The sequence below is a fragment of the Lynx rufus genome, unplaced genomic scaffold (assembly GCF_022079265.1).
Source record: "Lynx rufus isolate CCGP_SWC_20201006 ecotype Redwood Valley unplaced genomic scaffold, mLynRuf1.p SCAF_3, whole genome shotgun sequence".
NCBI lineage: Eukaryota > Metazoa > Chordata > Mammalia > Carnivora > Felidae > Lynx > Lynx rufus.
In genome coordinates this window covers 40,768,608-40,795,498 of record NW_025814845.1, presented here as the reverse complement: position 1 = coordinate 40,795,498, position 26,891 = coordinate 40,768,608, and the positions used below count along the sequence as shown (strand labels likewise).

At 46.1% G+C, this 26,891-nt stretch overlaps 1 protein-coding gene across 1 annotated transcript in view; it reads right to left on the bottom strand.

Moving 5' to 3' along the window:
• Positions 1-26,300, bottom strand: part of KIT (KIT proto-oncogene, receptor tyrosine kinase) — an 85,420-nt gene extending 59,120 nt beyond the window's left edge. Inside the window, exon 1 of the mRNA XM_047092147.1 lies at positions 26,197-26,300. Within this exon, the coding sequence (XP_046948103.1) occupies positions 26,197-26,263 (67 nt within the window). The 5' untranslated portion in view covers positions 26,264-26,300. The remainder of the gene's footprint in view (positions 1-26,196) is intronic.
• Positions 26,301-26,891: the final 591 nt, after the last annotated feature.

Here is a 26,891-nt window from a genome sequence, read left to right as displayed (position 1 = left end):
CAGCTGGGAGCTTCTCTGTGCCTGTACCTTCAATTCCTTCATTCTACTGCTTCTTGATTCACAAGCATGCCATCTGGTGGCAGGAGAAGACCTCCCCCCCCCCGCGCCCCCCCCCCACACACCCCCGACCTCGAGCGAAGCAGACCCAAGATCAAGGAGGTGTTAAATATTCTGCTTTCTTCTCAGGAAACTTACAAAGAGGACCGAGCAGCAAAGATTCAAGCTTCCAATAAATGCCTTTTAAAATTTTTTTTTTCAACGTTTTATTTTTTTTTATTTTTGGGACAGAGAGAGACAGAGCATGAACGGGGGAGGGGCAGAGAGAGAGGGAGACACAGAATCAGAAACGGGCTCCAGGCTCTGAGCCATCAGCCCAGAGCCTGACGCGGGGCTCGAACTCACGGACCGCGAGATCGTGACCTGGCTGAAGTCGGACGCTTCACCGACTGCGCCACCCAGGCGCCCCTAAATGCCTTTTAAAGACAGGACAGCTGTCAAAGCTTTTCTCAGGTTGGGGGAAATAAGCAAAATTATTAATTGTTTGGTTTCTGCTAAGATAAATAATATTTATATACTTTAGATAAAATGTATAACTGCCTTTTTTTTTTCCTCTTCAGCAGTTAGGGAAGGGTATGAAGAAAAAAACGTAATGGTAGGGAATACAGAAGTTCTGGATTCGAAATCTTGGGCAAGTCACTTAGGTTCTCTAGGCCTCTGTTTCCTCTTCTGAAAAATTATAAAGAGGCCATCAAAAGCTCTCGAAGTTTAGGATCCGTAATCAAGTACTTAGGCCATAAAAGGGTCAAGATTCAGTGGCTGGACATAAAAGGTACTCGACTAATTGTGGCAAGAATGAATAGCAATGATTCTCTTAGGATATAAATAATATCTAATCACTTTGTTTTAGAACTCCTGTGTGAACTGGGAGTTGATGGGGGGGGTGGGGGGGAGAGGGGAAAGTGGGTGATGGGCACTGAGGAGGGCACGTGTTGGGATGAGCACTGGGTGTTGTATGGAAACCACTCTGACAATAAATTATATTTAATATAAAATAAATAAATAAATAACCAAGACTCATGTGTGAACATAGAATAAGGGCCTAAATGTGGAATCTGATCCCTGGCTCTTAACTTCTTATAATGAGAACAGAGGTGTGGAGAGGTGAGTATCACTCAACACTGAAAGGACCCTTCTCCGCTGATTATTTTGCAAGATTCCTTCTAGATTTGCATACCTCACCAGCAGCAGAAACTGTCATGGGACTGCTTAATAGATTTCCTACTCACTCGTCCCGAAGAAAAATACAACCCAATGTTTGAGGAAGCAGGACTTCCTCTTTTGATCTCAGACAAAGACACACCGGGAGAGGAAACCCTTCTCCGCCATTATGAGGTCGGTCTTTGGGGAATCAGATAAGGTCTGGATTTGACAAGCACAATATATTAGGATCCATCCCTGCAACAGAAAAGAGGAACTTTCTCATTTCCAGGGGGTTTTCCCCAGCAGCCCAGTACAGCTCCTGTTGTAAATACATACATTTCCGTGTTTCTGAGTTCTGGAAAGCACTTACTGCAATCTGAACCTGATAAGAAGCATTAAGGATTTGAATACAATAACCACCACCAGACCCTCACCATCTGTGAAGCTTGGGGTGGGGGAGGAGGAGCTCTTGACTTCTTTCAACTTTAACTTCCTTAACTTAAAGAAGGATTGGGAACAAAGTGAAAAGAGCAAAAGGAGCTTGGGGAAGGTCAGCCGTACTAGCCAGAGGCCGGTGTTACCCCAAGTCCTGCCAAGCACCAAGGCAGAGTGCCCTGTGTGGCTCACCTTCAGGCTGCGTGCTCCAGAGACAGAGGCCGGATCCTTGCAAGATTTTGCACAAGGACCTGTCGGGCATCAGCTACCCTCACATTAGTGTTGCCCTGCGCGGCTGTGGCAGTGCCTGTGAGGACCCAGGATGCACCCATGCTAACTAATCACCATCCCATTTCCCCCTCCTGGGAACTAAGAATTCCTCAAAATGCCAACTCCCAGGTTTAGGAGGGGAAATGAGGTTGTGCGCGCAGCACATGAAAACTTTAATAATAATACATGCCAACCATAAGCGCTAGTCCTACTTCCACAGCATCTAATTCTAATGACATCAAATAAAATGCCAGTAAGTGAGGGGCCAGCTTGTCCGTATTTATATATACACACAAATCTACGCCAACTGGGGCATTTCAACTTGGTTTTCACGGAGACAAAACATCCAGGACATAAAACCTACCATTTTAACCATTTTTTTCATTTTACACTTGATTGGCATTACAATGTTGTGCAAACACCACCACGAGGCACCTCCAGAACTTTTTTTATCATTGAAACTTTGTACTCACTGAACGGAAACTGCCCCTTCCACCGCCACTTGCCCCATAGCCCCTGGCGACCACCATTCTACTCTCTGTCTCTATGAATGGGCTCTTCTAGAAACCTCATATATGTGGAACCATAAAATATCGGTCCTTTTATGTTTATATCAGCAGAATGTCTCCAAGGCTCTTCCTTCCGTGTGGTAGCATGTGTCAAAATCTCCTTTTGAAAACTGAGTAATATTCCATCGTATGCACAGAGGCCGTCTGTATATATCCATTCATCCTGACATGTGGGTTGTTTTCCTAAGGCATCTTTGAAACCTTGCCTTCAAAGGTCTTTTTTGAAAGACCGCTCGGATTTTCTAGTTCTAAAAAATGCTAGGCATTATGCTTGGCTTAAGTAGACATTTAAGCTAATTTTCACCATAATGGGTAAATCAATACATTTGACTAGTGAATAAATTTTAAATCCTGTTTTTAAAAAAAAATTTTATATTTATTTTTGAGAGAGACAGAGACAGAGTGTGAGGGAGGGAGGGGCAGAGGGAGAGGGAGACACAGAATCTGAAGTAGGCTCCAGGCTCTGAGCTGTCAACACAGAGCTGGATGTGGGGCTCGAACTCACGAACCGTGAGATCATGACCTGAGCCGAAGTCAGATGCTTAACCGACTGAGCCACCCAGGCGTCCCTGTAAATCCTGCTTTTAATAGATCTATCAGATAAGGGAAATTGTACCTTCCCATCCATCCCATCCACAGAGCAGACAGAACCTTTTCTCCTTCTGTTTCCACTTTCAAAATGTCACTTTATAGCCACAGAGCTGGTTTATACCAAAGGAAGTAAAAACAAAAGTATTAATTTTTTAAAAAAGGGAATTTTATCTGAGGCAGTTACCAGAAAAAAAAGGTTACCAGCATTGATAACTGTCTTGCAAACAGACTTGAATTAGCTGCAGCTTTGGATAACAAGCAGAGGGGGAATCCCCTCTCTCCTCCTTTTACAGAATAGGTAGAAACATTCAGAAAGCTCCCTTTTATTTGCCTTTGTGTTACCTTGCCGAGAAGAGATTCCTTTTTTTTTTTTTTTTTTTTTTTTTTAAGGTGCTAGAGAGAACCAATTTCCGGGAAGGCAGAGGAGTTGTGGGGTCTGAGTTGAATTTGAAGAGCTCAGACTAAGGTTGAGGGCAAAAGCCCAGAGTGTCCCTCCCTGGCCCAGGGTCCCACCCTAGAGGAAAGGGGGAAAGATCACACTTGGGTGGAGGGCAGAAGAAGGAATTCATTCTGGGTGGCCTCTGTGCTCTCATAAAATACAGGAGGCAGGGTCTCCTTCAGATGAGTTTGGCGGGGGAGGGAGGGGGGAAGGAGGGGAGGGGAAGGGGTGCATAGTAGCAACTTACTCTCAAACGGTTCAGAAACAATAGTATGTATATACACAACATAAAAGTGTCGAAATGTTAACAAATCAGAGAGTCTAGGTAAAGGGTATCCAGGGGCTCTTTGTACCAGTCTTGCAACTTCTGTAACTTTATTTAGCAATATTTTAAAGTCTAGAAGCAAGCTCAGAGCCTGGAAATGGTGGTGCTTCTCTGAGCCTGGGTGAGCAAGTGAAGCAACAGGAATGAAAAAAGGTGTTCGTTTCGGAGGCAGAGAACCACGGATCGCAATCCAAGCTATGTGAGACTTGGGGGAGGTTACTTGACCTTTCCAAGCCTCGGTTTTCACATCTCTAGCAGGGGGTACAATATTTCAGGATTCTTCTTTCACCTCCAAATCCTGCATGTACCTTGCTGCAGTAAATGGTCTTGCTTTTACTACCGCTACAATTACTGTGCATGACAGCAGCGAAGGAGGATAAGGGAGTACCCAAGAAAGCATTAGAGCCACGCTGGGATCCATCCCTCCAGGATGGGCAGGAAAGCGTGGGGGGGGGGGGGGGGGGAGGATATGGATGGACTACAGTTATGAGGGAAAATGGCATCTGATAAACAAAGGACACAGGCACCAAAACATAAAATTACAGCCATGTGCGCCATCCACGGTCCTGGCCAGCTCCACAGATCATAGCTCTTCTGATTGTAGCTATTTGAGCGGGCATTTGTGTTTATGACTTTTGTTCCAAAATATAGTGCGTTTATTACACTCACTTAATCTAAAAGGGGTTTACAATAAGTATGAGAGGGTATGTTGTATCTCAAATGTAAAGAAAGAAAGAAAGAAAGAAAGAAAGAAAGAAAGAAAGAAAGAAAGAACACAGCAATCAACTAATTTATAAATAGGCAACAGATCAGTTCTATTAAAAGATTCCCATAAGCATGTCAGCACCTTTACCCGCTATGTCTTGAAAACTGTGTCTTCACAAAACCCTGAGCCCTCATTCTCAATATATGTAGTTTTATAAACACGTGCATGCTATTGGCAATCCTATACAGTATCAGCACAGCTCACTTAGTGTCTTATTTGAGACACATGTCCCCACCTTGAAGCTGTTGCCTCTGGGAAGTAAATGCCATGCTTTCTCCTTCTGGAACAGAAATGAAAAACTCTACTTTATCCAGGTCAAGACAAACAGGCTAAAATAAGGCAAAGGAGGGGATTGCCTGGGTGGCTCCGTCGGTTGAGCGTCCGACTTCAGCTCAGGTCATGATCTCGTGGTTCATGGGTTTGAACCCTGCATCAGGCTCTGTGCTGGAGCCTGCTTCAGATTCTGTGTCTCCCTCTCTCTCTCTCTCTCTTGCACCCTGTCTCTCTCTCAAAAATAAATAAACATTAAAAATTTAAAAAAGGGGCCCCTGGGTGGCTCAGTCGGTTAGGCGTCCGACTTCAGCTCAGGTCATGATCTCGCGGTCCGTGAGTTCGAGCCCCGTGTCGGGCTCTGTGCCGACCGCTCAGAGCCTGGAGCCTGTTTCAGATTCTGTGTCTTCCTTTCTCTCTCTGACCCTCTCCCATTCATGCTCTGTCTCTCTCTGTCTCAAAAATAAATAAACGTTAAAAAAAATTTTTTCTAATTAAAAAAATAATAATAAGGCAAAGGAGGGCACCTCTGTTGTTCTATTAAGTGGATTTGGAAGTGGGTGGGAGACACACAGTGCCCCAGCATCAGATCCTGTAAGCAAAGCAAGCAGCCCCTCTTGGACACTCTAAGGGGAGTGGGGACAACAGCCATTTCCCTGAAAACATCTCAGATGCCACCTTGACCACTCCAGCTGCTGATTTCTGGCACATGTATTATGAATGTGTCCAAGAGCAGAGGACTTCTCTCCTTTCCCATATGCCTGGTTAATAACTCTCAAGAACCTCTTCTCTTGGGTGTCCCCAAAACTAGACCCCCCAAATGAGAATCAGCTTATGAGATTCTGCTGCCACCGTGCAAGGGACTGGCCCTTCTGGCACTAGGATTTGATGGTGATGGCAACTGCTCCCGTGAATAAAACTTTTTGGTGACAGCTCTCTCCAAATGCATACATTAACCAGCCCCATGACCCAGGGATAAAAAGGGACGCCCCCCCCCCACCACTATTCATGCATGCATGCATTCATTCATTCATTCATTCACCTAAAAATATTTACTAAATGCTTGCTACTTCTGGGACCTTGGGCAGCAGGGAATAAGCAAGGTCTTTACTCCTCATGGCATTTATATTTAGCTCCACCGATGAGCAATGAACCAATAATTATACAATTGTATAATTACAATGTGATGAATATGACGAAGCGCACTGTACTGTGGGAGCTGACCTGACCCACCCTGGGGGGTCGAAAACGATTGCAAAAGAAACAAGCCGGTTGCGACCTGAAGTGCACTAGACCAGGGAGCAACATGGTCCCCTGGCAGTGGGCAGAGGGGCGGCTCCTGCAGAAGCCACAGCTCAAAGGAGCAGGACACCTGTAAGGAGTGAAAAAAGCACTAGGGTGAAGCATGAGGCACGTGCTGTGTGCAAAACAGAGATCCAAAGGAGACACTGGATGCCCTGAGTGGGATCTACCTGAGTTAATCAGAGAAGGGTAAGTACTTTTCAAACACTACCTCTAGGGGCGCCTGGGCGTCTCAGTCAGTTAGTGTCTGAGGGGCTCAGGTCATGATCTCCCCACTCGGTTCGTGAGTTCGAGCCCTGCTTCGGGCTCTGTGCTGACAGCTCAGAGGCCGCTTCAGAGGCCGCTTCAGATCCTCTGTCCCCTTCTCTCTCTGCCCCTGCCCCGTGTGCTCGCTCACTCATGCTCTATCTAAAATAAGTAAACATAAAAAAAAATGTTAAATACCACCTCTAAAGGGGCCTTCCCATTCCCTCCCCCAGCACATGCACATGCTCTAAAGGCCCCTTGCAGTCTCTACTGAGGCCCCAGCCCACGGCACTGCAATTGTCTGTTTTCCTGTCTGGACTAACCGAAATTCATATCTGTCTTTTTAAGCGCAACAGAAAGAGAAGGGAGAATTGCACCCTGGTCTGACATTCAAGGGGCCACATGAGCTTTAACTTTTCAATTATCACTGCCTGACACTGTGACAAAGCCCGAGAACTAGACCACTGGTGTGCAAACCTCAGCTTATACCAGCGTCACCTAGAAAGCTGTGAAAATGGGCCGCGGGGCCCTGCTCTGAGTTTCCCCTTTCAGCAGGCCCGAAAACTAGACCACTGGTGTGCAAACCTCAGCTTATACCAGCGTCACCTAGAAAGCTGTGAAAATGGGCTGCGGGGCCCTGCTCTGAGTTTCCCCTTTCAGCAAGTCTGGGGCAGGGCGGGGAGTCTGCCTTTCTGAGAAGTCCCAGGTGATGCCCCTGCTGTGGTCCGGGACCACACTTACAGAAGCAGTTACTCCCCAACCCCACAAGACGGTCAGCTACCAGAAGAAACTCATAGCACTCATGCAGCAGAGGAAAGAAAGAAAGAGAGAAAGAGAGAAAGAGAGGAAGGAAGGAAGGAAGGAAGGAAGGAAGGAAGGAAGGAAGGAAGGAAAAGAAAGAAAAGAAAAGAAAAGAAAAGAAAAGAAAAGAAAAGAAAAGAAAAGAAAAAGAAAAGAAACAAAGAAAGAAAAGAAAAGAAATTTTACCAGTATCTGTATATTGGAAGTCAAAGCAAACCTACAAAAACAGATTTTCTTGAGTGAGCAAATCTGCCTGGCTTTTACACCTAGAAATCGGCCTCACGCTGGGTCCCCCTGACAAGCTTTGGCAGCCGCTCGGGCACAGATTTCTCGAATCCCCAAGCTTTAGAAGTGGGAAATGTTGCAGAATTCACCAGTCACAGCTACGGGACTCCAGAATAGTGACACTGGGTGGCAAATACAACTTCTGCAGCACATCAGACCTCAATCTGGTGCACTCCATCTGAGGGCCCAGAGCCCAAGCCCACAGCCTAGGCTAATCCAGCGCAGGCCTCTGAGCTCCCATTTGCAGGGGGGTGGAAAGCAGAGCAAACAGCAGTGCAGGCTTCCCCCAAGACGATCAGTGTTCTTGCACACAGCCCTATCGCGGAACAGACATCGCTTGGTGAGGAGCTCACATACACCATTCACCAATTTGCTAAACTGCTAATCAGAAAACCGCTGCAAAATTCTGCAGCCATTCTACATTTGAATAAACAAAATAAAAAATAATTAGACCAAAACAATCACACTGTCTAAAAGCACAGTAATGGACAAAATTAGTGTATTCAAATTTGTTGCGACATTCATCAGAACACTTGCTGGTCAATTTGCTTAATGAGTGTTCACTTTTCCCTTAATTTTTCTTGGGTAACATTCACTTAGAACAATACATTAGGCCTGCTATCCTTTTGCAAAAAATTCGTACTGACCAGCTCTGTTTTCAAAATGATTTCTTCTCAATCTTTTTTGTAGAAAATTAGAGGAAATGTCTGAAAATGACTTTGTTTTCCAGAATTAAAAAAAAAAAATGTTTTAGGTTTATTTATTTATCTTGAGAGAGACAGACAGAGCGAGCAGGGGAAGGGCAGAGAGCGAGGGAGAGGGAATCCCAAGCAAGCTCCACACTGTCAGCATGGAGCCTGATGTGGGGCTCGAACTCAAAAACCATGAGATCATGACCTGAGCTGAAACCAAGAGCTGGACGCTTAACCAACTGAGCCAACCCAGGCACCCGTTTTCCAGAATTTTTTTTTTTTAAGTTTCCAACACGTCCACTGAGAAAGTTTTACTTCTTCCTTATATGACTTTAGAATAATGACTCCTTTAAAAAGGTGGGTGGTGGGGCGCCTGGGTGGCGCAGTCGGTTGAGCGTCCGACTTCAGCCAGGTCACGATCTCGCGGTCCGTGAGTTCGAGCCCCACGTCGGGTTCTGGGCTGATGGCTCGGGGCCTGGAGCCTGTTTCCGATTCTGTGTCTCCCTCTCTCTCTCTGCCCCTCCCCCATTCATGCTCTGTCTCTCTCTGTCCCAAAAATAAATAAACGTTGAAAAAAAAAAAAAAAAAAAGGTGGGTGGAGGGAGAGGCCAATTCTGAAATCATCACCTTTTAGCATACCATTTAAATCAATAGCCAATTGAAGGAAACTCACATTGCAGGAAGGATATTTAGTATTTCTGGAAATCTAAATTAATATTATGTCAAGTCCTGGTAGCATTTTTTTCAAATGACTATAATTAGAGATATGCAAATTTTTGATGGGGGGGGAAAAAAGCCGACAGTGAAAAATGCACCTAATTAACTAATGATTTTATCTTTATTAGACGATATTAAAAGTTTAAATGTGGTCTAATGCTCTTAAAACCATAAAATAGCATGATCTCCTTTAGAACTCAAGGAATATTACAGCAAACAATGGCAGAGTCTGTCACTTTTTATACATTTTCCTCAGAAACAATAGCTCAGATACGAGCTTCCTGGTAGTCTGATAACTTCAACCATTACATTTTGTCATAAACAATAAGTTTAGAAAGTTAATGCTAGGTAGACCATAAAATGTTCAGTTCCAGTCTTTCGGATAGTTACAACCACTAACTTTTCTCTCTGCAACACATTTTTAGTAACTTATTTTGGAAGAAAATGATTTATAAATGATAAATGATTTATAAATGATGATTTATAAATCATCATCTACCGATGATGTAATATTTCAAGGCTTTGCTACTTTGGTCCCAGTTTGGTAGACGGAAAGGTTACCAAATCTCATGTTAAAAAGTCTACGGATGGGGCGCCTGGGTGGCTCAGTCAGTTAAGCGGCCGACTTCGGCTCAGGTCATGATCTCGCGGTCCGTGAGTTCGAGCCCCGCGTTGGGCTATGTGCTGACAGCTCAGAGCCTGGAGCCTGTTTCAGATTCTGTGTCTCCCTCTCTCTCTGACCCTCCCCCATTCATGCTCTGTCTCTCTCTGTCTCAAAGATAAATAAACGTTAAAAAAAAAAAAAAGTCTACAGAGAGGGGCACCTGGGGGGCTCAATCAGTTAAGCATTTGACTCTGGGTTTCAGCTCAGGTCACAATTTCACGGTCTGTGAGTTCGAGCCCCGCATCAGGCTCCTTGCTGACAGCACAGAGCCTGCTTGGAATTCTCTCTCTCACCCTCTCTCTCTCTCTGCCCCTCCCCTGCTTGTACCATCCCTCTCTCTCTAAAAATAAATAAACTTAAAAAAAGAAAGTCTACGGAGATTCTGGCAAAGGTGCTGCAGTGACAGCAGCATAATTACTGAATCTCCCCCGCCCACACCCATACTAACCATAAAAACAGACAAACAGAGCAGAACCAGAAACCTAGGGACAGCATCGACAACAAAAGCAGGAGACAAGGTATTCCCTGTATACATGAAGGTGAGGACAACCAACCAACAGCTTCAAGAATTGCCATTAGTTGCTCACTAGAATGTTCAGAGAGCCATTCTGAGAACACCCACACAAAGTGGCAAAGGGCTTTGCGAGGTCCAATTTCACCAGTAAGTGCAGAGGGAATTGTGACCCACGTAGTGTCTAATGTCCTGGAATGTTCTGGGGTGGGGGACATCTGATTCTTATGAATTAACAAGAAAGGAGAAAGCTTCATAGAGAGGAGAAACTGCTGGGGATGAATCTAAGATGAGCAAAACAGGGGCAAAGGTTGGGGTGGGCAGGTGGGAATGGGGACCAAAAATGTAAGACCTTAGACTTTAGAAAAGTAGACCACTCCTTGAAAACAGCATAAGTGGTACTCTAGAATTGTGAAGCCAGAAATGCTACAGGAAATACAGGAAAACTCATGGTGAACAACAGAAAAGAACCACAGCGGAATTCCAAATAGTTAAAGACACAACAAGGCACAGAATGACATCCCTAGTATAGACCATAAAAATCATGCCAGAAGGAAAGAGAACAGATGAAAACTATAACCCAGTAGTTTCAAACAAAGCTGAAATACATGAAATCAAAGAAGCTATAAAGAACCATACAAACCAGGATTTTTAAAACCCTAAAATGACTTGATTGGAGAAAATGGAAGATTTGAAACTGGAGGTAAAGAACTAAGAAAAGAATTAGAAGTAAAAGAAAAAAAAAGAAAAAGAAGGGTAAATTAAAAAAAGGAAAAGCACAAGAACAAATAAAATGAATACTGCCTTAACCAGAATATGGAGAGGAACGAAATTCTTACATTTACATGAATCATGAAGACACTAAAAGGATTTAGGAGAAAGTGATTAACATAGAAGACAGGCAAAGAAGATCTAACATACACATAATGGGGGTTCCTAAAGCCAACGGAAAAGAATAGAATAAATAGCAAAAGCTTTGCCCCAAGAAAACTTCCCTGGGTAAGTACATATTTAAGTGGTGCACCGTGTCCCTAGAAACATCAATGCAAAGCACCCAACACTGTAAAATACTTCTGGGCTTCAAAGAACAAAAGTAAAATACACTCCTTTGGATATCTCGGCAAACATACCAAGTGAAACATGAGGGAAAGAAAATCAGATTGTCAGCAGACTTTGACAACACTTTATGGCAAAAGACACTACCGTAAAATATTAAAGATACTTGAGCAAAGAAAGATGAGCCAAGGATTTTATATCAGCCAACCTGACTCTGAAGTATAAAAGCGACAGACAAGCTGTTATGAGCATAGAATTCAGGAAATACTTCCCAGGAGTGCTTCCTGAGGCATCTAGTGAAAGACGAGCTTCAGAAAACCAAAGTGCCAGGGAAGACAGGACATAAGGACCAGTGGCCAGGATCAAACATACATTTATTTACCAGTAGAACAAAGAGTGGTAACAAAGGAAATAGAAGGTAGGATTGCTATGTATTATGATAAAGCAATTTCAGTACAGCTGTCAGCAAAATTAGGGGAGGGAGGACTATCTGAAAAGTAGCATATGCTTGCTGATTGTACAGATAGTAACCGGGGTGAAAGAATCTTACTTCAGATGCCAAGCTAGGGGGAGAAAAGGGAGAGGAAACAACAGGCTTCTAGATAATTTAAATGTTACTCACAGCAGGAAACCAAGAGAGAATAACCTCCACCCCGCCCCATACCCGAAAGAGCAAAACAAGGGTATTATATGAAAGGTATCAGTACAGGGGTGCCTGGGTGGTTCAGTTGGTTAAGCATCCGACTTCGGCTCAGGTCATGATCTCACGATTTGTGGGTTCGATATGAATATGATCAAACCTCTATATCATAAATTTACAGGAAATACAGGGAACAGACAGCATGTTGACCACATGAGAGACTGAAAAATTGCATAGGGTAAGCACTCCGTTTCTTCAACCAAAATGGGGGACTAGTATCTATAATAAATAAGAAATGACTGAAAGGCCACATCAACCAACTGCAATATGTGAATCTTGTTTGGATTCTACCAAACGTTGACGTTATTTGCATAGATCTTTATATGTATTATATTTCAGTAGGGGGAATGTGAATGCTGGATCATCAACAACATTGTGGAATTATACTGACTTGGAAGGCTGGGACACTGGCATTACCATTACGTTTAGGGGAAGGGAATCTTTGTACCTTAGAACTACATGCTGAAAACATTTGTAGGCGAAATTCCGCAAGGCCTGAGATATGCTTCAAAATAATGGCAGGATGAGATGGACAAAGATAAAGCAAAAAGACTGGCTGTTGATCCAGCTGTTGAAGCTGGATGACAGGCATATGAAAGTTCGTTACACTATTAGCTATGTCTCAAATGTCCCCATAATTTATTTATATATATATTTTTTATTTTTTTTAATGTGTATTTATTTTTTAGAGAGAGAGAGAGAGAGAGACAGAGTGCAAGCAGGGGAGGAGCAGAGAGAGAGGGAGACACAGAATCCAAAGCAGGCTCCAGGCTCTGAGCTGTCAGCACAGAGCCTGATGTGGGGCTCGAACTCACTAACCGCAAGATCATGACCTGAGCCCAAGTTGGCTGCCCAACCGACTGAGCCACCCAGGTGCCCCATATATATACTTATTTTAAAGTTAACGTGAGGTTGGATTGTTCCATCTTAAAATGGCTACCACTGGGTTTTTAAACAATCCAAGGAATTCATCTAAGTCATAGGCCCCTGCTTTTTTTTTTTTTTTAAATCCTTCTCTAGTTAACTGATTGCAAACTTAAACAGGGTCTATTTAAACTAGGCCCTGAAGGAGCGCCTGGGTGGCTTGGTCGGTTAAGCATCCGACTTCGGCTCAGGTCATGACCTCATGATCCGTGAGTTCGAGCCCCGCATCGGGCTCTGTGCTGACAGCTCAGAGCCTGGAGCCTGTTTCAGATTCTGTGTCTCCCTCTCTTTCTGCCCCTCCCCTGTTCATGCTCTGTCTCTGTCTCAAAAATAAATAAACGTTAAAAAATAAATAAATAAACTAGGCCCTGAAATTCTCACCCGGAACAGTCAGTACTAACCAATGATGACTACATTGGGTTCGCAAACACTAGTCTTGTCACCCTAGAGCAAGCATATTACAGCAACTGATCTCCTAATTACTTAAGTACCCACGCTTGTATTCCTGAAGCAGGGGTGTTTCATCAAAATTGTTAGGTGACATCCTACTAAGCACCTGAGGAATCCTTATGGGCTTCTACCGAAGCTGTCTGTGGTCAGTGGGGATGCCTTCTTGCCCTTATAACTCAAGGGAGTACCACTTTCCATCACTAGGCAGATTGTATCCTGGATTCCTTCCTAAGGATCAACACTAACAATGCCAAAGGCAACAAGAGTCCTACCAGATGCCCAAGAATCGACAGAAGAACTCAGTAATTCACCAGGGTCAAACCTCACCGGGACAGTGCTTGATTTGAAACCAGAGAGCTTATCATACCATGGATCTCTGAAAGGCCACTCTCAGGCTAAGATGCAAAAAAATCAGATGAAGCCAGCGTGCTGTCCCCTCACCCAGGCCACCTACAGGAACAGGAGAGTGGCACATGACTCACAGAACACCTGTCAGTGGCTGAAAGGCACTGAGTCAGACCCAAAGTGCCATCCGTGGATCGTACTTATTATTAAACCCAAAGGCAGCCAGATTTGAACAAGAAAACGATGAAAGAATTTAGAAAGGAGGTGAAGGGCGCCTGGGCGGCTCAGTCGGTTAAGCGGTCGACTTTGGCTCAGGTCGTGATCTCGCGGTCCGTGAGTTTGAGCCCCGCGTCGGGCTCTGTGCTGACAGCTCAGAGCCCGGAGCCTGTTTCAGATTCTGTGTCTCCCCCTCTCTGACCCTCCCCCGTTCATGCTCTGTCTCTCTCTGTCTCAAAAATAAATAAACGTTAAAAAAAATTTCTTTTAAAAGGAGGTGAAGAGCCTCTAATCCCCGGAGACACACTGAAGAGCGCTCAGCCTGGACCCCTGAAGCATCTCTCTCAGCTGTGAAAAAGCATTCTGGTACATTCTGAGAAAAACGGTTCCAAGCCTGCAGACTGACAACGCACTTTGGCACAGGAAAGGCTCCACGATGTCCTGAAAGTGAAGACACCTGTCTGTGTTCACATGCTTTGTTCAGCCCCCTTCGGTGAGTCCTTCCAGGAACTGCTCAAGTGGCTCTGAAGTTATGGAGACTGTTCTGTTCTAGCGAAGAAAAGCTAGGACAGAAGTGAGAGCTCAGCGCTTCGGAAGGCAGGACCTGTGGCAGATGGGACTCAAGGGACTAATACCATAAAAAGCTCTCCCTGAGTCAGTCCCTCCTTCCCCATGAACTTAGTCCCCCAGACCCTCTGAGAAAGCTTACCTGTCTCTGCTTCCTTCCTTCATTGACCAAAATGCGGAACCGAAAGAAATCTAAATTAATAAATCTAAATAAATCTAAATTAAGCTTTCTATGAGAGACCCCTAGACTTTTCTTTCTGGGTTCTTTGTGGGCCTGGGCTCAGGAGACCAAAAAGAATTCTCTGGAACAGGAAGGAGCCCCAACACGACAAGGATTTTTGCTCCGTGTGTTCACGGTTATACCCTCCTCTCTTCAGGAGGCAGTCATTCTGAAACTAAGGTGATCATTTTAAATAATATCCCTTGAAAATGCAGAAATGTAAATTAGGCTACACATTCAGATCTACTAAAAAATTCATAAAACCTTCTACATATGCTAGTTTATTTCAAAAAAGCAGAAGGGGGGGTTCTTTTTTTTTTTTTTATGAAAGTGATGCATTTTGGTTGAACTGGGAACGTGTCTACTATTTCCCTGCAGTAAATATCCTGACAATATTATCATTAAGTAGAAAAAACATCTCGACCTCCCAATTAACCATTTTCAAGTGGCTGTTCCAGTGACATATTTTTGGATTAAGAATCCGGGTTTAATTCAACAATGACAAAGAAGCCTAAAGGCCAGTCCATGTGGTCTTACCAGGCCCTTTCTTAAAATGAAGATCCTCCCAAGGTACACTGACTCAACATCACCCATTAAAAAAGAAATCTGGGAGGGGCGCCTGGGTGGCGCAGTCGGTTAAGCGTCCGACTTCAGCCAGGTCACGATCTCGCAGTCAGTGGGTTCGAGCCCCGCGTCAGGCTCTGGGCTGATGGCTCAGAGCCTGGAGCCTGTTTCCGATTCTGTGTCTCCCTCTCTCTCTGCCCCTCCCCCGTTCATGCTCTGTGTCTCTCTGTCCCAAAAATAAATAAATGTTGAAGAAAAAAAAAAAAAAAGAAATCTGGGAAAGTCAGAATGGAAATGCATTTAAAATATTTTACAAACTAAAATCCCGAGTCACTTTAAAAGTACCCACAGTCTTTCCAAGTAGAATAATTCTCAATTTTTTTAAACACGGTCTTGTTTTCTTTTAAACATGCACTAGCCAAGTAGAGTAACAGAGAGCCAATGCCCCTCCCCTCCACTCCCCTTGGCACTTCCAAAATCGCCAGTGTTTTCCCCAGAAGCCAAATCTATATTAGATTCCTTTCTATAAATACTTCCTTCCAATAAAAAGACAATACCAAATAATTTCCAAAGTTCTTTGTGATAATCCCTCTTTTGCTCTGAGTCTTGCTAAGCAATTCTGCTTACTGACCAACCTGCACAGGTCATTCTATTTAAATTACTGACAGCCTGGGATTGTTTTTGAAGAATTTTTTAACACCCTTTGAAATAACCTGAGTCACCTGGGGTAAACCCAAAGGAAGCTAGGTGTTTTGCCTCACTCAAGAACTTTAAGATAACAAGAAAAGGAGTAAGGGTTTCTCCTCTTTTAGTTTTTCCTATTATTTTTTTCCGCTTGGCAGGTGCCATCATATATACCTTTTCCTTTTTAAAAAAAAATTTTTTAATGTTTTTATTTATTTTTGAGACAGAGAGAGACAAAGCATGAGCAGGGGAGGGGGAGAGACAGAGGGAGACACAGAATCCGAAGCAGGCTCCAGGCTCTGAGCTGTCAGCACAGAGCCCGACGCGGGGCTCGAGCTCACCGACCGTGAGATCGTGACCTGAGCCGAAGTCGGACGCTCAACTGACTGAGCCACCCAGGCGCCCCATATATAACTTTTCCTTAAGTGATTGACTTTTCCTCCCACAAACAGCCACCTTCCCCCCACCCCAACTGCTCATTGCTTTGGGAAGGGTAGTAACCAGTGTCCCTAATTACCTTCTAATTACCCTATAAAGCAGGGCTGTAGAACCCAGGGCAGAATCTCAACATGTCCTAAACCATCCAGGACCCTTATCAAGGCTTGGGGGTTTTGCTTGTTATTGTTTTGGATTTGTTTTTTTTTTGTTGTTTTTTTTTAAACAAATGAATTTATGCAGACGGCTACAAGCCTGGATTATCATCTTACTCAACATTTAAAATCTGCTAATAAGCAAAGAACCAAAAATCATCTATGGCCACTATTGGAATTTGAGCCTACAAAATCTGTAATCTCGCTGGCGGTGATGAGGCAGGCAGGGGAGGGAGGGTAATCAGCCCCGGACTTGAAAGCAACTCAAAGTACATATCCGTGGACCTCCTCTGGATTTGCATTGTACATACACAGTATGTGTAATACATGCAGAAGTGAGGTCTGTACTTTTCCATTTTGGAAAGTTAATGTCTCTGAATAAGTAACTGCTTGACCAGATTACACTTAACAAAAATCTCATCACATACGGCATTATAGGAAATACGGCAATTGCTGAAGAATAAAAATCCTAAGAAATTACCCTATCTCACCTTCCAGCGGATTCTTTCCATGGGAGTCTTCTGGCTAACTATAACCCTTTCCTTTTGGATTCATACCTTAACCAGTTCCTTAACCAAGATTTAACTCAGGCCCCAGATCTTCCTCTGCATCAGCCACTCTCCCCCAGAAGTGATGCCTCTTCCTCTAATCCAGTGGTAATGAATATGCATCCTGGCTTCCGGACCAGGGCTGTTCTTTAAATCTTATTACAAATCGTATTACATTAGCACCCACCCCAGCCCTTATCTTCCCACAGCTCCTAGGCTCCTTAAACACAGGGATCACATCTCAGACATCATCACATATTTCGGCATGACAAGTGAAATGGTGCGATCAACGGGAAGCTGCTGAACTGCAATTTCATTTCTACCGCCTTCCCCTACCGGACGGTGGGTTGACCTGATACGTACATCGAGCCATGACCATGAAATGACCAAAGGGAAAGGACAGGTGGGAAGGGAAGTCCGGCTGGTGGGTAAACCACAGAGCCAACAATCCACCCCCCAGTAATCAAGGGAGAAGGACTCCCCTCGTCCTTACAGATCTCTCCGCCTACATGCAGCACCGCTGGCTTTCTCTCAAAAGTATCCGTCAGTTGGGAGATCAAATAGCAATTCATTCTTAGGTGAAGGTTAATTATGATCGATTCCAGTTTCTCTAGACCTCGAACTTCCTTTCGTTCCTCTTACCTTGGCACTCGGCTAAAGTTATCTCGCCGCACGATCCATCTGTGGCTAGATACCCCCAACCCCCAACAGATCAACAACCCGCTTTGAAGCTGCGAGCTCTTTATTGGCTATTTTCGGCATAGCCAAAACTGGTGAAGAGTGGTGGATCATGTTCGAGTCGAACCAGAATTTAGGGAAGACTCAACGCAAAGCCAAAGCAGTGAAGAAGGAAAAACGGCTATTTTATTCAGAAAAGATTCCAGGCAGGGCCTAACCATTTCAAAATGACAATTATTTGGCTTTCCTCATATTTGCAGCCAAGACCCTATGACTAGCTCTGATAATGCAATAAAGTATCTTCCAAACCCCAATCAAAGAATTTTCCCTTAAAAAAAAAAAAAAGCTCAATTTCCTTCTGGGGCAATTTAAACTATTTTCGTTGTGCCATTCTTCACTCACATATTACAAATATTTGAAGACTGTCATTCACTAAAGCTTCTTCACCTTATCTTCTCTGGCCTAATAAATCCAATTTCTTTAAGTTGCCTTCAAAGGGCCAATTTCCCAAAGCTTTAATCAACTCTGTGTCCTCTTCTAAGCCCAAAATGTCCATTCTGTTCTCTGAGAAAACGAATAAACATCCTTTAAAAATGGCTTAATGCCGGGGCACCTGGGTGGCTCAGTCGGTTAAGCATCTTACACTTGATTTTGGCTTACGTCATGACCTCATGGTTCCTGGGTTCTAGCCCTGTATCTGGCTCCATGCTGAAGGTGGAAAGCCTGCCTGGGATTCTCTCTCTCTCCCCCTATCTGTCGCTTGTGTGATTGTTTCTCTCTCAAAAATAAACTTTTTTTTAAAAAAAAATTTTTTTTTCAATGTTTAATTATTTGTGGGACAGAGAGAAACAGAGCATGAACGGGGGAGGGCCAGAGAGAGGGAGACACAGAATGGGAAACAGGCTCCAGGCTCTGAGCCATCAGCCCAGAGCCCGACGCGGGGCTCGAACTCACGGACCGCGAGATCGTGACCTGGCTGAAGTCGGACGCTTAACCGACTGCGCCACCCAGGCGCCCCTCAAAAATAAACTTTTTGATAAAGGTGTAACCCAAAGAATGAATACAGACTTATCCTCCTGCTATATATTTCTTTTCACGAAAATTTACTTTTCATCATATGACTGATACACAACACACAATTCTTCATAATCCCCATATCCCACGATTGATATTACACAGCTAAGTTCTGTTGACTTTTGGGGTTTAGTTTTGCTCTCACATGGACCTGACCGCCTAAGAAGAATCTCATTTGTATCTACCATCATGTCTGGGAAATGGAGTTTCAAGTTCATGCAGCCTGTAAATAGTCAATAGACAAACACAACAGTATCCAACATATTTCTCCCCTCAAACGGGATGCTCCTCCTCTGACTTTATTTCCATCAATTCCAAGGTCCCACCAGTTCTCCCAGTCACCCACGCCTATAATAACTCCCGCTACCCTTAGCCTCAACCTCATCAACGTCTGACACACCCAAGATGCCTATAAATTTGCCAAGTGAATTCAGTCGGCTACCTTTTTCTTCGTGTCTCGTAAGTATTTTCCCTTCTTTCCAGAGCACGCACCCTAATACCCAGGCCCTCACCCCTTCACCCAGAGGCCATCTAAAGAGCCTGACTGTCCCTCTATCCAGCTCCCCTCCCCATCAGCACAAAGCTTAGCCATGACACGAACCATCCTGGAAGAGGCCCCTGAGAAACTCTCCTTGAGGTATTTGTACACCCGTGTTCATATCAGCATTATTCAGAACAGCCAGGAGGCGGAAGCAACCCAGTGTCCATTGGTGGATGAATGGAGAAACAAAATATGGCAGAAAATTATACATGTGCATATGCATATGCATACATACATACACATATACATACATTTCCCTCCTTAAGAAGGAAGGAAATTCTGACATATGTTACAACATGGATGAACCTTGACGACATTATGTTAAGTGAAATCAGCCAGTCACAAAGACAAATACCGAATGATTCCCTAGCGTAGTCAAATTCACAGATACAGAAGATAGAATGATGGCTGCCAGGGGCTGGGGGAGGGGATAACAGGGAGCTGGTGTTTCATGGGCGCAGAGTTTCAGTTTTGCAGGATGGAAAGTGGTCTGGGGATGGGGTTCCACAACAATGCGAATGTATTTAACGCGGCTGAACTGGACACCTAAAAATGATCCAGAGAGTAAATATTAATGTGTGTCTTTTACTAAAGGGTAAACACACACACACCTCCTTCAGTCTTCATTACCTACAAGCAAGGTGGCCCAAGTTTTTCGGAGCAGGCTGGGGACTGGACGGCAAGGTGGAGCAAGCGGTCCTGGCCTAGTAAGCAAAGCCCAGAGAGCCACTACTGGCTCAGATCCACCTTAGCCCTGACCTCTAAGCTCTTTTCAGAATCTGGACCAAACGCAGCATTAAATATCCCCTCCCTACAGTGCTCCTTGTGGCGAATCAAAGAGGCCACCTTTCCAGCCTCTTCCCCTCTCTATCCCCTCTCCCCCCCCACCCCCGGCAACCATCACACCAAGTGCAAGGACTGACAATCCTCAAATGAGATCTTAATGTCTTATCCCCTATTTCCACATCCCCCATTTTCCCAATCGAAGCCTCACCTACAGCCACTCTACCCTCTAACGCGCAGAAATGAATCTCAAATATTATCTCCCACATGGACACTTTGAAAGATCTCTGATCGCTATCATCTGCCCACCAAGACATAAACGTCTCTCTTTTGAAATCCTGCCTGAGCACTTTGCACTTCTTTGGACACCAAATGCGATTCTGGTCAGACGCTGTGCTCTTACTCCATCCCTCCCCCACCTCTAGCCCACACCTACAGTCCCTGCAAGGACCAAGGCCTAGGGAATCATAGATCTTTGTTAAACGGAGTCTGACATGTTTATTGAGCATTTCTTATGTTCAACGCACCCTATAAGTGCTAGAGAACCGGAGATATTAAACCCAGGAGCACCACTGTGTGTCTAGCCTGGGGCAACAGCCAAGTTCAGCAGGGTCCCTCACTCTTAGGGAAGGCAGTCACAGAAAAGCCCCTCACTCTTCAGGTGCTTTCAATGCTGCATCACACAGGGTTCATGGACCCTATGTGAGCTATCCTTACTTACTCACCTTGAGAAAATGGCCATTTTACAGAGCTTTCCCCTCCTAAGCTCGCGTCCAGAAATCTAATCTGTATCCACCGGAACGGGCTAAGAACAAGGCAAAACAAAGAACCAGGGAGGAAAGCAGGCATTGCTTACTAATGGTAGACTTAAAAAAACAAACAAAAACTAGACATTAAATGTATACATTTCATCTTTATACCATAAAAACTCCTCTACATAATCTGGTTTTAAACTATATCCAATTTTTTTTTTTCCTGAGAGACAAACCTGCAAGAGGAACAATAAAATCAGCCTAATAGTGAAGTCCCTGTGCTGTCCCCATCAAGGACACCATACTAGGCATGTTATGTGGGTGACCTCACTCACTCTCTTCGGGAGCCCATGCCATCATCTCTGAGTCACATAAAAAGAACTGAAGCTTATGGAGAAGTGAAGAGTCTCTTCCCAGATCACACGGCCAGCAAGGGGCCAAATGCGTAAAAACCCAGGTTGTCCCTTTCGAACCCTGAGCTCTTAACTCCGATGCCACCTGTGCTGGCTAACAATTTAGCTTCAAGTTTGCAAGCGTCAAAAACCTAGCTGTCAGAAAGATATGCACTGGAGATACCTAACAGTGTGTCGTAAGCAAAATGTTAAGGCTAAAGCATAAGGTGATTGGAAAAATCAGCATATGTGAATGCTTTCATTGGAGAAATCCTCTGGGTTGTTTGTCTTTCTGGGAGGAAGGAGAAAAAAAAAAAAAAGGCCAAGATCTGTTCAGTCCCTGAGTAGTGATTCCGAATTGTTAGGTCAAAAGCCATATAAAACTCAAAAATTAAAGTTTATTTCACATTAAAAGCTGTCACGTTAGTACTTACTGGTACCTACTTGCAAAGATTACAGAGAGAAACCGGCAAATTCTACATAGTCACAGAGGTTACTCGTTTATTAGGTGCCGTCCCATCCCAGACCCTGTGCCACGCATCTGCACAAGAATCTCTTCCTAATCTTTAGGACAATCATTAGAGTAGGCATTATTTCCATTTCTGGAATAACAATTCCTATTTTACAGATAATAATTATGACTGACATGTATTATGTTTGTACTAAAAGTGTGCCAGGCAGCACGATCCTAAAAATTTATTATGTAGAAGCACGTATACCGGCACAGAGAGGTTAAGTAATTTGCCAAAGTCACACAGCTGAAATGAGGATGAAAAAGTAAGTTCAGCAGGGCAGCCGACTTGCTCCAAGGTCCCAAATGTGTCAGCCATGGGGCCAGCAGACTAACACAAGGCTGTCTTCATTCCCCAGGCCTGTGCTCTGTCCGCTAGGTACCAGCATGGTCCCATCTGCACTCACCAGGGCCTAAGGCTAAATGCCTAAATGTCTAAGGGCAGTAGAGAGTGGTATTGCCTAGTGCCTCCTAAAGAGGACTGGTCCCTCAGTTCAAGAGAGCAGAGAAATCGAATTCTTGACATAAATTCTCCAGATTCTTAAGTATTGCCTTGATGTTTCCTTAATAAAGCATCACTTGGGGGTGGGGGGGTACCAAACAGGTTCATGGATTATCAGCTTGTAAGCTCTACTTATTCAGAATCTGAGGTCAAAAGATGGGCTGTTTCATGTCCAAAATGTCCAAAACCAGAGGTACTACAGGCCAGGCTTACTCGGTCCCTTCACTTTCAACAAAGATTTACACTGGCTTTGCCCTGGATTCACACTTGTACCTCTGCTAACTCCCCAGTAGGCCTTCCTCACTCTGGATTTGCAGCCCCTGAAGCTCTCTATTCAGGTTACAGAAACTGCATATGAAATTTTGTGTCTTTAAGGTCCCTTCAAATGTCTTTCAATCCCTTGTTTTGAAAGCTAACACACAGGAATGCAGCAAAATAAAGCACTTCCCACGTCCCACTCTGTCAACTGTTAAACTAAATTCATTCTGCATCATGCTGCTGTAGCCTTGACCACAGTCTTTCAGGGGTTCCCATCCTGCAAGGCCAGCTCCAAGAATTCCGCTCTGGGCACCGCAGCTCATTTCCTGGTGTCCTTCTTTAATCAGCTGGGGGAGACTTGAGGAAATGAGTCAAAATCCTAAGAGCAGCTTCTAGCAGCTGTCAACAACAGCAGCAAAATCCATCATCAAAACAACACCTGTACGCAAATGCTCTACAAGGGAGCCCACAAAAACACTTGGCCCATTTAGGACGATCTGTCTGGGTGGTAAATCTCTAAGGGGTAAACTGCCCTTCTATCTCATGGTGCCCATCCGGGGTGAATGACCAGTGGCGTTAACTCACTCCTGGGAGTTTTCGCTTTCACAAAGCATGCCCCAAGTATATGATGCGAAGGCCATTTTTATTTTTTGGAAAGGTGGATGGCAAAATATCTCAACTGACTTTTCCACCATCGTTTTAGAGACAGTTTATCTTCATTTCTGAGGGCTTCTGGAATGGCACATCTAACACATACAGCCCTCATGCCCAGGGTCGAGTGCCAGCATACCCCCCAGACAAGCTACATTTAATGACTCCCCTTCCCGGTGAATACTTCCCTCAAATTGAGAACACTTTCACCCACACATCCTAAGAAAGGCAATTCTAGGTAATGACCTTGACCATCCTGTATTCCCAGAATCTCCAACGATAACTGGCATATAATATGTGCTCATCAAATAGTTTCCAATGAATCTCACAACTGATTCTGTTAAGGCATGTGAATGGTATACAGTTGGGCATATGGGGCTAATCTCAGGCTTTACCACTGACTATTTGGGTAACTGACTCATCCTCAGCCAGTTTCTCTGGCTATGAAATGGTAGGAATGGTAACAGCACTACCTCTAGGGCTTGTTGAGAGGACTAGAAACACCATGTAAAGGCCCCAGCATGGGCCTGGCCCAGTTTTGAATAAAGAACAACTATGTACAACAGACACATAAAGGGAAAGTTAAGGCATGTCAGAAAAATGTGTTGTAATAACACAGCATACATAATTTATCAAGTCATAAGAAAAAAATGTGTGGATGAGTGGGGAAGACGAGAATGGGGATGTGACTTTTCTGGGATCCCTTTCCAAGACCATCATGTCATTCCCAACAGGATCACATCCAAAATGTCCCGTGTCCAGCTTCTGGCTCTGACTCTGGCCTCACACCTGCAGGAACGAGGGGAAAGTATGATTCACTATTCCTTACAGGCTTATCTTGCTGGGCACAGGTGTTGTAAACACTGAGGGGAGCAGTGATGGGGGGTCCTACAGAGCCCGCACCTCCTTGATTGAATTCAAAGGGAAACCAGGCACACATGTGGATTGAAGAAGACTCAGGATAAACCGCACCTCCCAGCTTCAGCGGGGGCAGGGGACCAGGAGGCTACCCCCGTGGTCCCTGTGACCAGAAAAGGCAGAGGAATTTCAGGGAGGCAGAAAGGAATCGGGGAAGGAATTCAGAAAAATTGTAGTCTACACTCAGAACACTGGAAGAGGAGAATGTGGGACCCAAAGGGTCGTTCCTGATGCAGATGCTTCACTGTCCTCTTGAGGAAATTGGGATCTCCAGAATTGAAACGACCTGCCAAGGGCACACAGCTAATAAATGGCTGGAAAAGGAGAACCAGAAGGGCAGCACTAGGTTTTGTCACTATACCATACTGCCCCCCAGGAGCCAGACCTTTAAATTCCCTTTGCCAAAAATCTGTTCGAGGAAGCCGGATAATTAGGAGGAGGAAGGAAGCAACTGATTCTTTTAATTTTAAAAACGGGGAAACTATTCTGCCCTTGTCTTTCTAGTGCCCTATTCGGGTCCACACGCATAACTGAAATTAAAAATGCCAAGGCACAAAGACGTAAGGACCAAATGTGTCATTTGAGCTTAGAGCGGTCAAATCCGCCACGGAATCTGGGCACTCACTTATAATCTCTCTCCCGCCCCACCGGTCCAGATGCAAGGCTTCTCTTCCTCCACCGGAAAGCCCTCACAAAGCCGTTCAAGCCCGTGAATGAAGAGGCTACCACCTTGAGACTTTATGGGAAACTGACCGGTAGTTAATATAGTACCACAATAGTACAAAGCGATGCTTCCTTTTGTAGCCCGTGAATCCCAGTTCAGACTCACTTTCTGCCCACTGCATCAGCGAGGTAAGCCTTGAAGGTCTTTAAAAAATGACCTGGGAGAGAGCAGGGTTTCAGGGGTTACCTGGGCGATCTGCACTCGCTCGCGCACTAGCGACACCCAGAAAAAAAAGAAAAAGGGAAGAAGGGGCAGGAATCGGAGGGCTTTCAGGAGCCTGCAAATCCTCCTCCTCCACCTTCAGACCTAAGTTCCCGCGCAGATAAAACCGGATTTTCACTACAGCTTTAGGATCCAAGTAAGATTTTGCAGAAAGTTCCACTCCATCTCCCACCCCCGCCCCAGGCGGCCCTTAAGTAGTGTAGCTATCACGTGGGAAGGGGTGTTGCAGATCTCAAAATTCCCAAAGAAAACGGGGACCCGCAATTACGGGTCGCAGACACCTATTCCAGCGGCTTGCAGAGGCCGGCCAGCCTGTCTGGGCATTCTGGCCAGACCCGGGAGGAGACCAGGTCGAAGACCTGAGCGTTCCAGCGCACGGTCCCTGCCTCCTCTCGGTGCAGGCGGCAAACGCGGCCACCAGCCGCTCGGAGGCGCGTGGCAGGAAAGAAACGGCACCGCGGCGGAAAGGGGCGAGCCTTTGGCATGGGATTTACAAAAGCAAAAAGTCTGCAACCTAGCGGCTGCTTTCCACACGCCCAGCCCAAGTTGTCCCTGTAGCCGCCACCTCTAGGTTCGCGGGGTCCGGCTCCAGAGCCGCACACAGCGCGTTTCCCAGGCAAAATGCCTAACGGGAGGGCCCGAGGACACAGCGAGCAGAGGCGGCAGCGGGTCGGTCCCCAGCTCTGGGGCACAAAGAGCGCCCGCGGTTTGGAAAGCGGCAGCCACAGAGCAAAGAAAAGGCTCTTCAACTTTGCCCTCGGCGCGGCAGAGAACCTGCGGGCTGCTCCTCCAGTGCACCGGTCACACACGCGCAACTTTTAACAAAAGGAAGCAGTAGCCGCGCCTCGCACCGCGGAGATAACGCGCTGGGTGCGGACCCGGGACCCGCCCGCCTGTGCCCCCGCGCACCCCCGACACAAAAGCAACCCCGAACTCGAACGCAGCCTGCGGCCGCACCTCACCCACTCTTGAGCCCCCTAGCTGTCCTCCTTCCCGGAAGACCCCCAGCTCAGCGCCCCCGCCACCAGCGGCAGGGGCTCCTTGCACAGGTGAGCGAGGCAGGGCGCAGGAGAGTCCCGGGGACGCCTCGAATCTTCCCGGAGGCTGAAAAGCAAGGGCACCGGAGGGCCGTCAGCCACCTCTGCCGACGAACCCCTGCGGGTTCGAGCCCTGGGGGGCACAGGCTGCTCCGGGGCGGGGGGTGGGGGGGGGCGCGGCCCCACTGTCCGCGGCGCTCTCCCACCTGTCTGGACGCGGAGCAGGAGGAGCAGGACGCAGAGAAAATCCCAGGCGCCGCGAGCGCCTCTCATCGCGGTGGCTGCGCTGGGATCGGAGGTCCTTTCCACGTTCCTGCTCTCGCCCAAGTGCACGGAGCGCGGCAAAGCCGAGCCCCCAGAGCCGCGAGCGCGGAGCAGCGGCCCCTCCTCCCAGCGCCCTCCCCCTGCGCGCCGGCCACGCCCCTTCTCCGCGCCCCTCCTTGCCTCCCCTCCTTCCCTCCCTCCTGGGTCTCGCTCCCTCCTGGCGGCGTCTGGCTTCTGCTCTTTCGACGTGCTAATCCCCGGGGGCTGAGCCGGCGGGGAGGAGGAGGGCACGCTGGCCCTCGCCGCCAGTTCCTGACCCCGGAGCCCCTTCATCTCTCCACCTCTCCTGCTCCCCTGTGATGTGGTCTGGCGATCAGAGGCGGTTCCCGGACGAGGGAGGTGCTGCCCGCGCGCTTTGTGAAGCCCGGCACCCAGTGCACATTAGGGCACGAGCCCGCCACCTGGCAGGTGCTCCCCAGACAATAAAGGTCCAACGCAAGGCCCTCGAGCACGCTCCCGAGGGAAGAGAGGGGACGCCGCTGGTGGCGGAGGTGGTGCGGAAACCCACCGGAATTGGGGCGCGGGGATTACGAATTAGGCCCCCACATTCTCCATTTTTGTTAATCAGAGTGGCCCA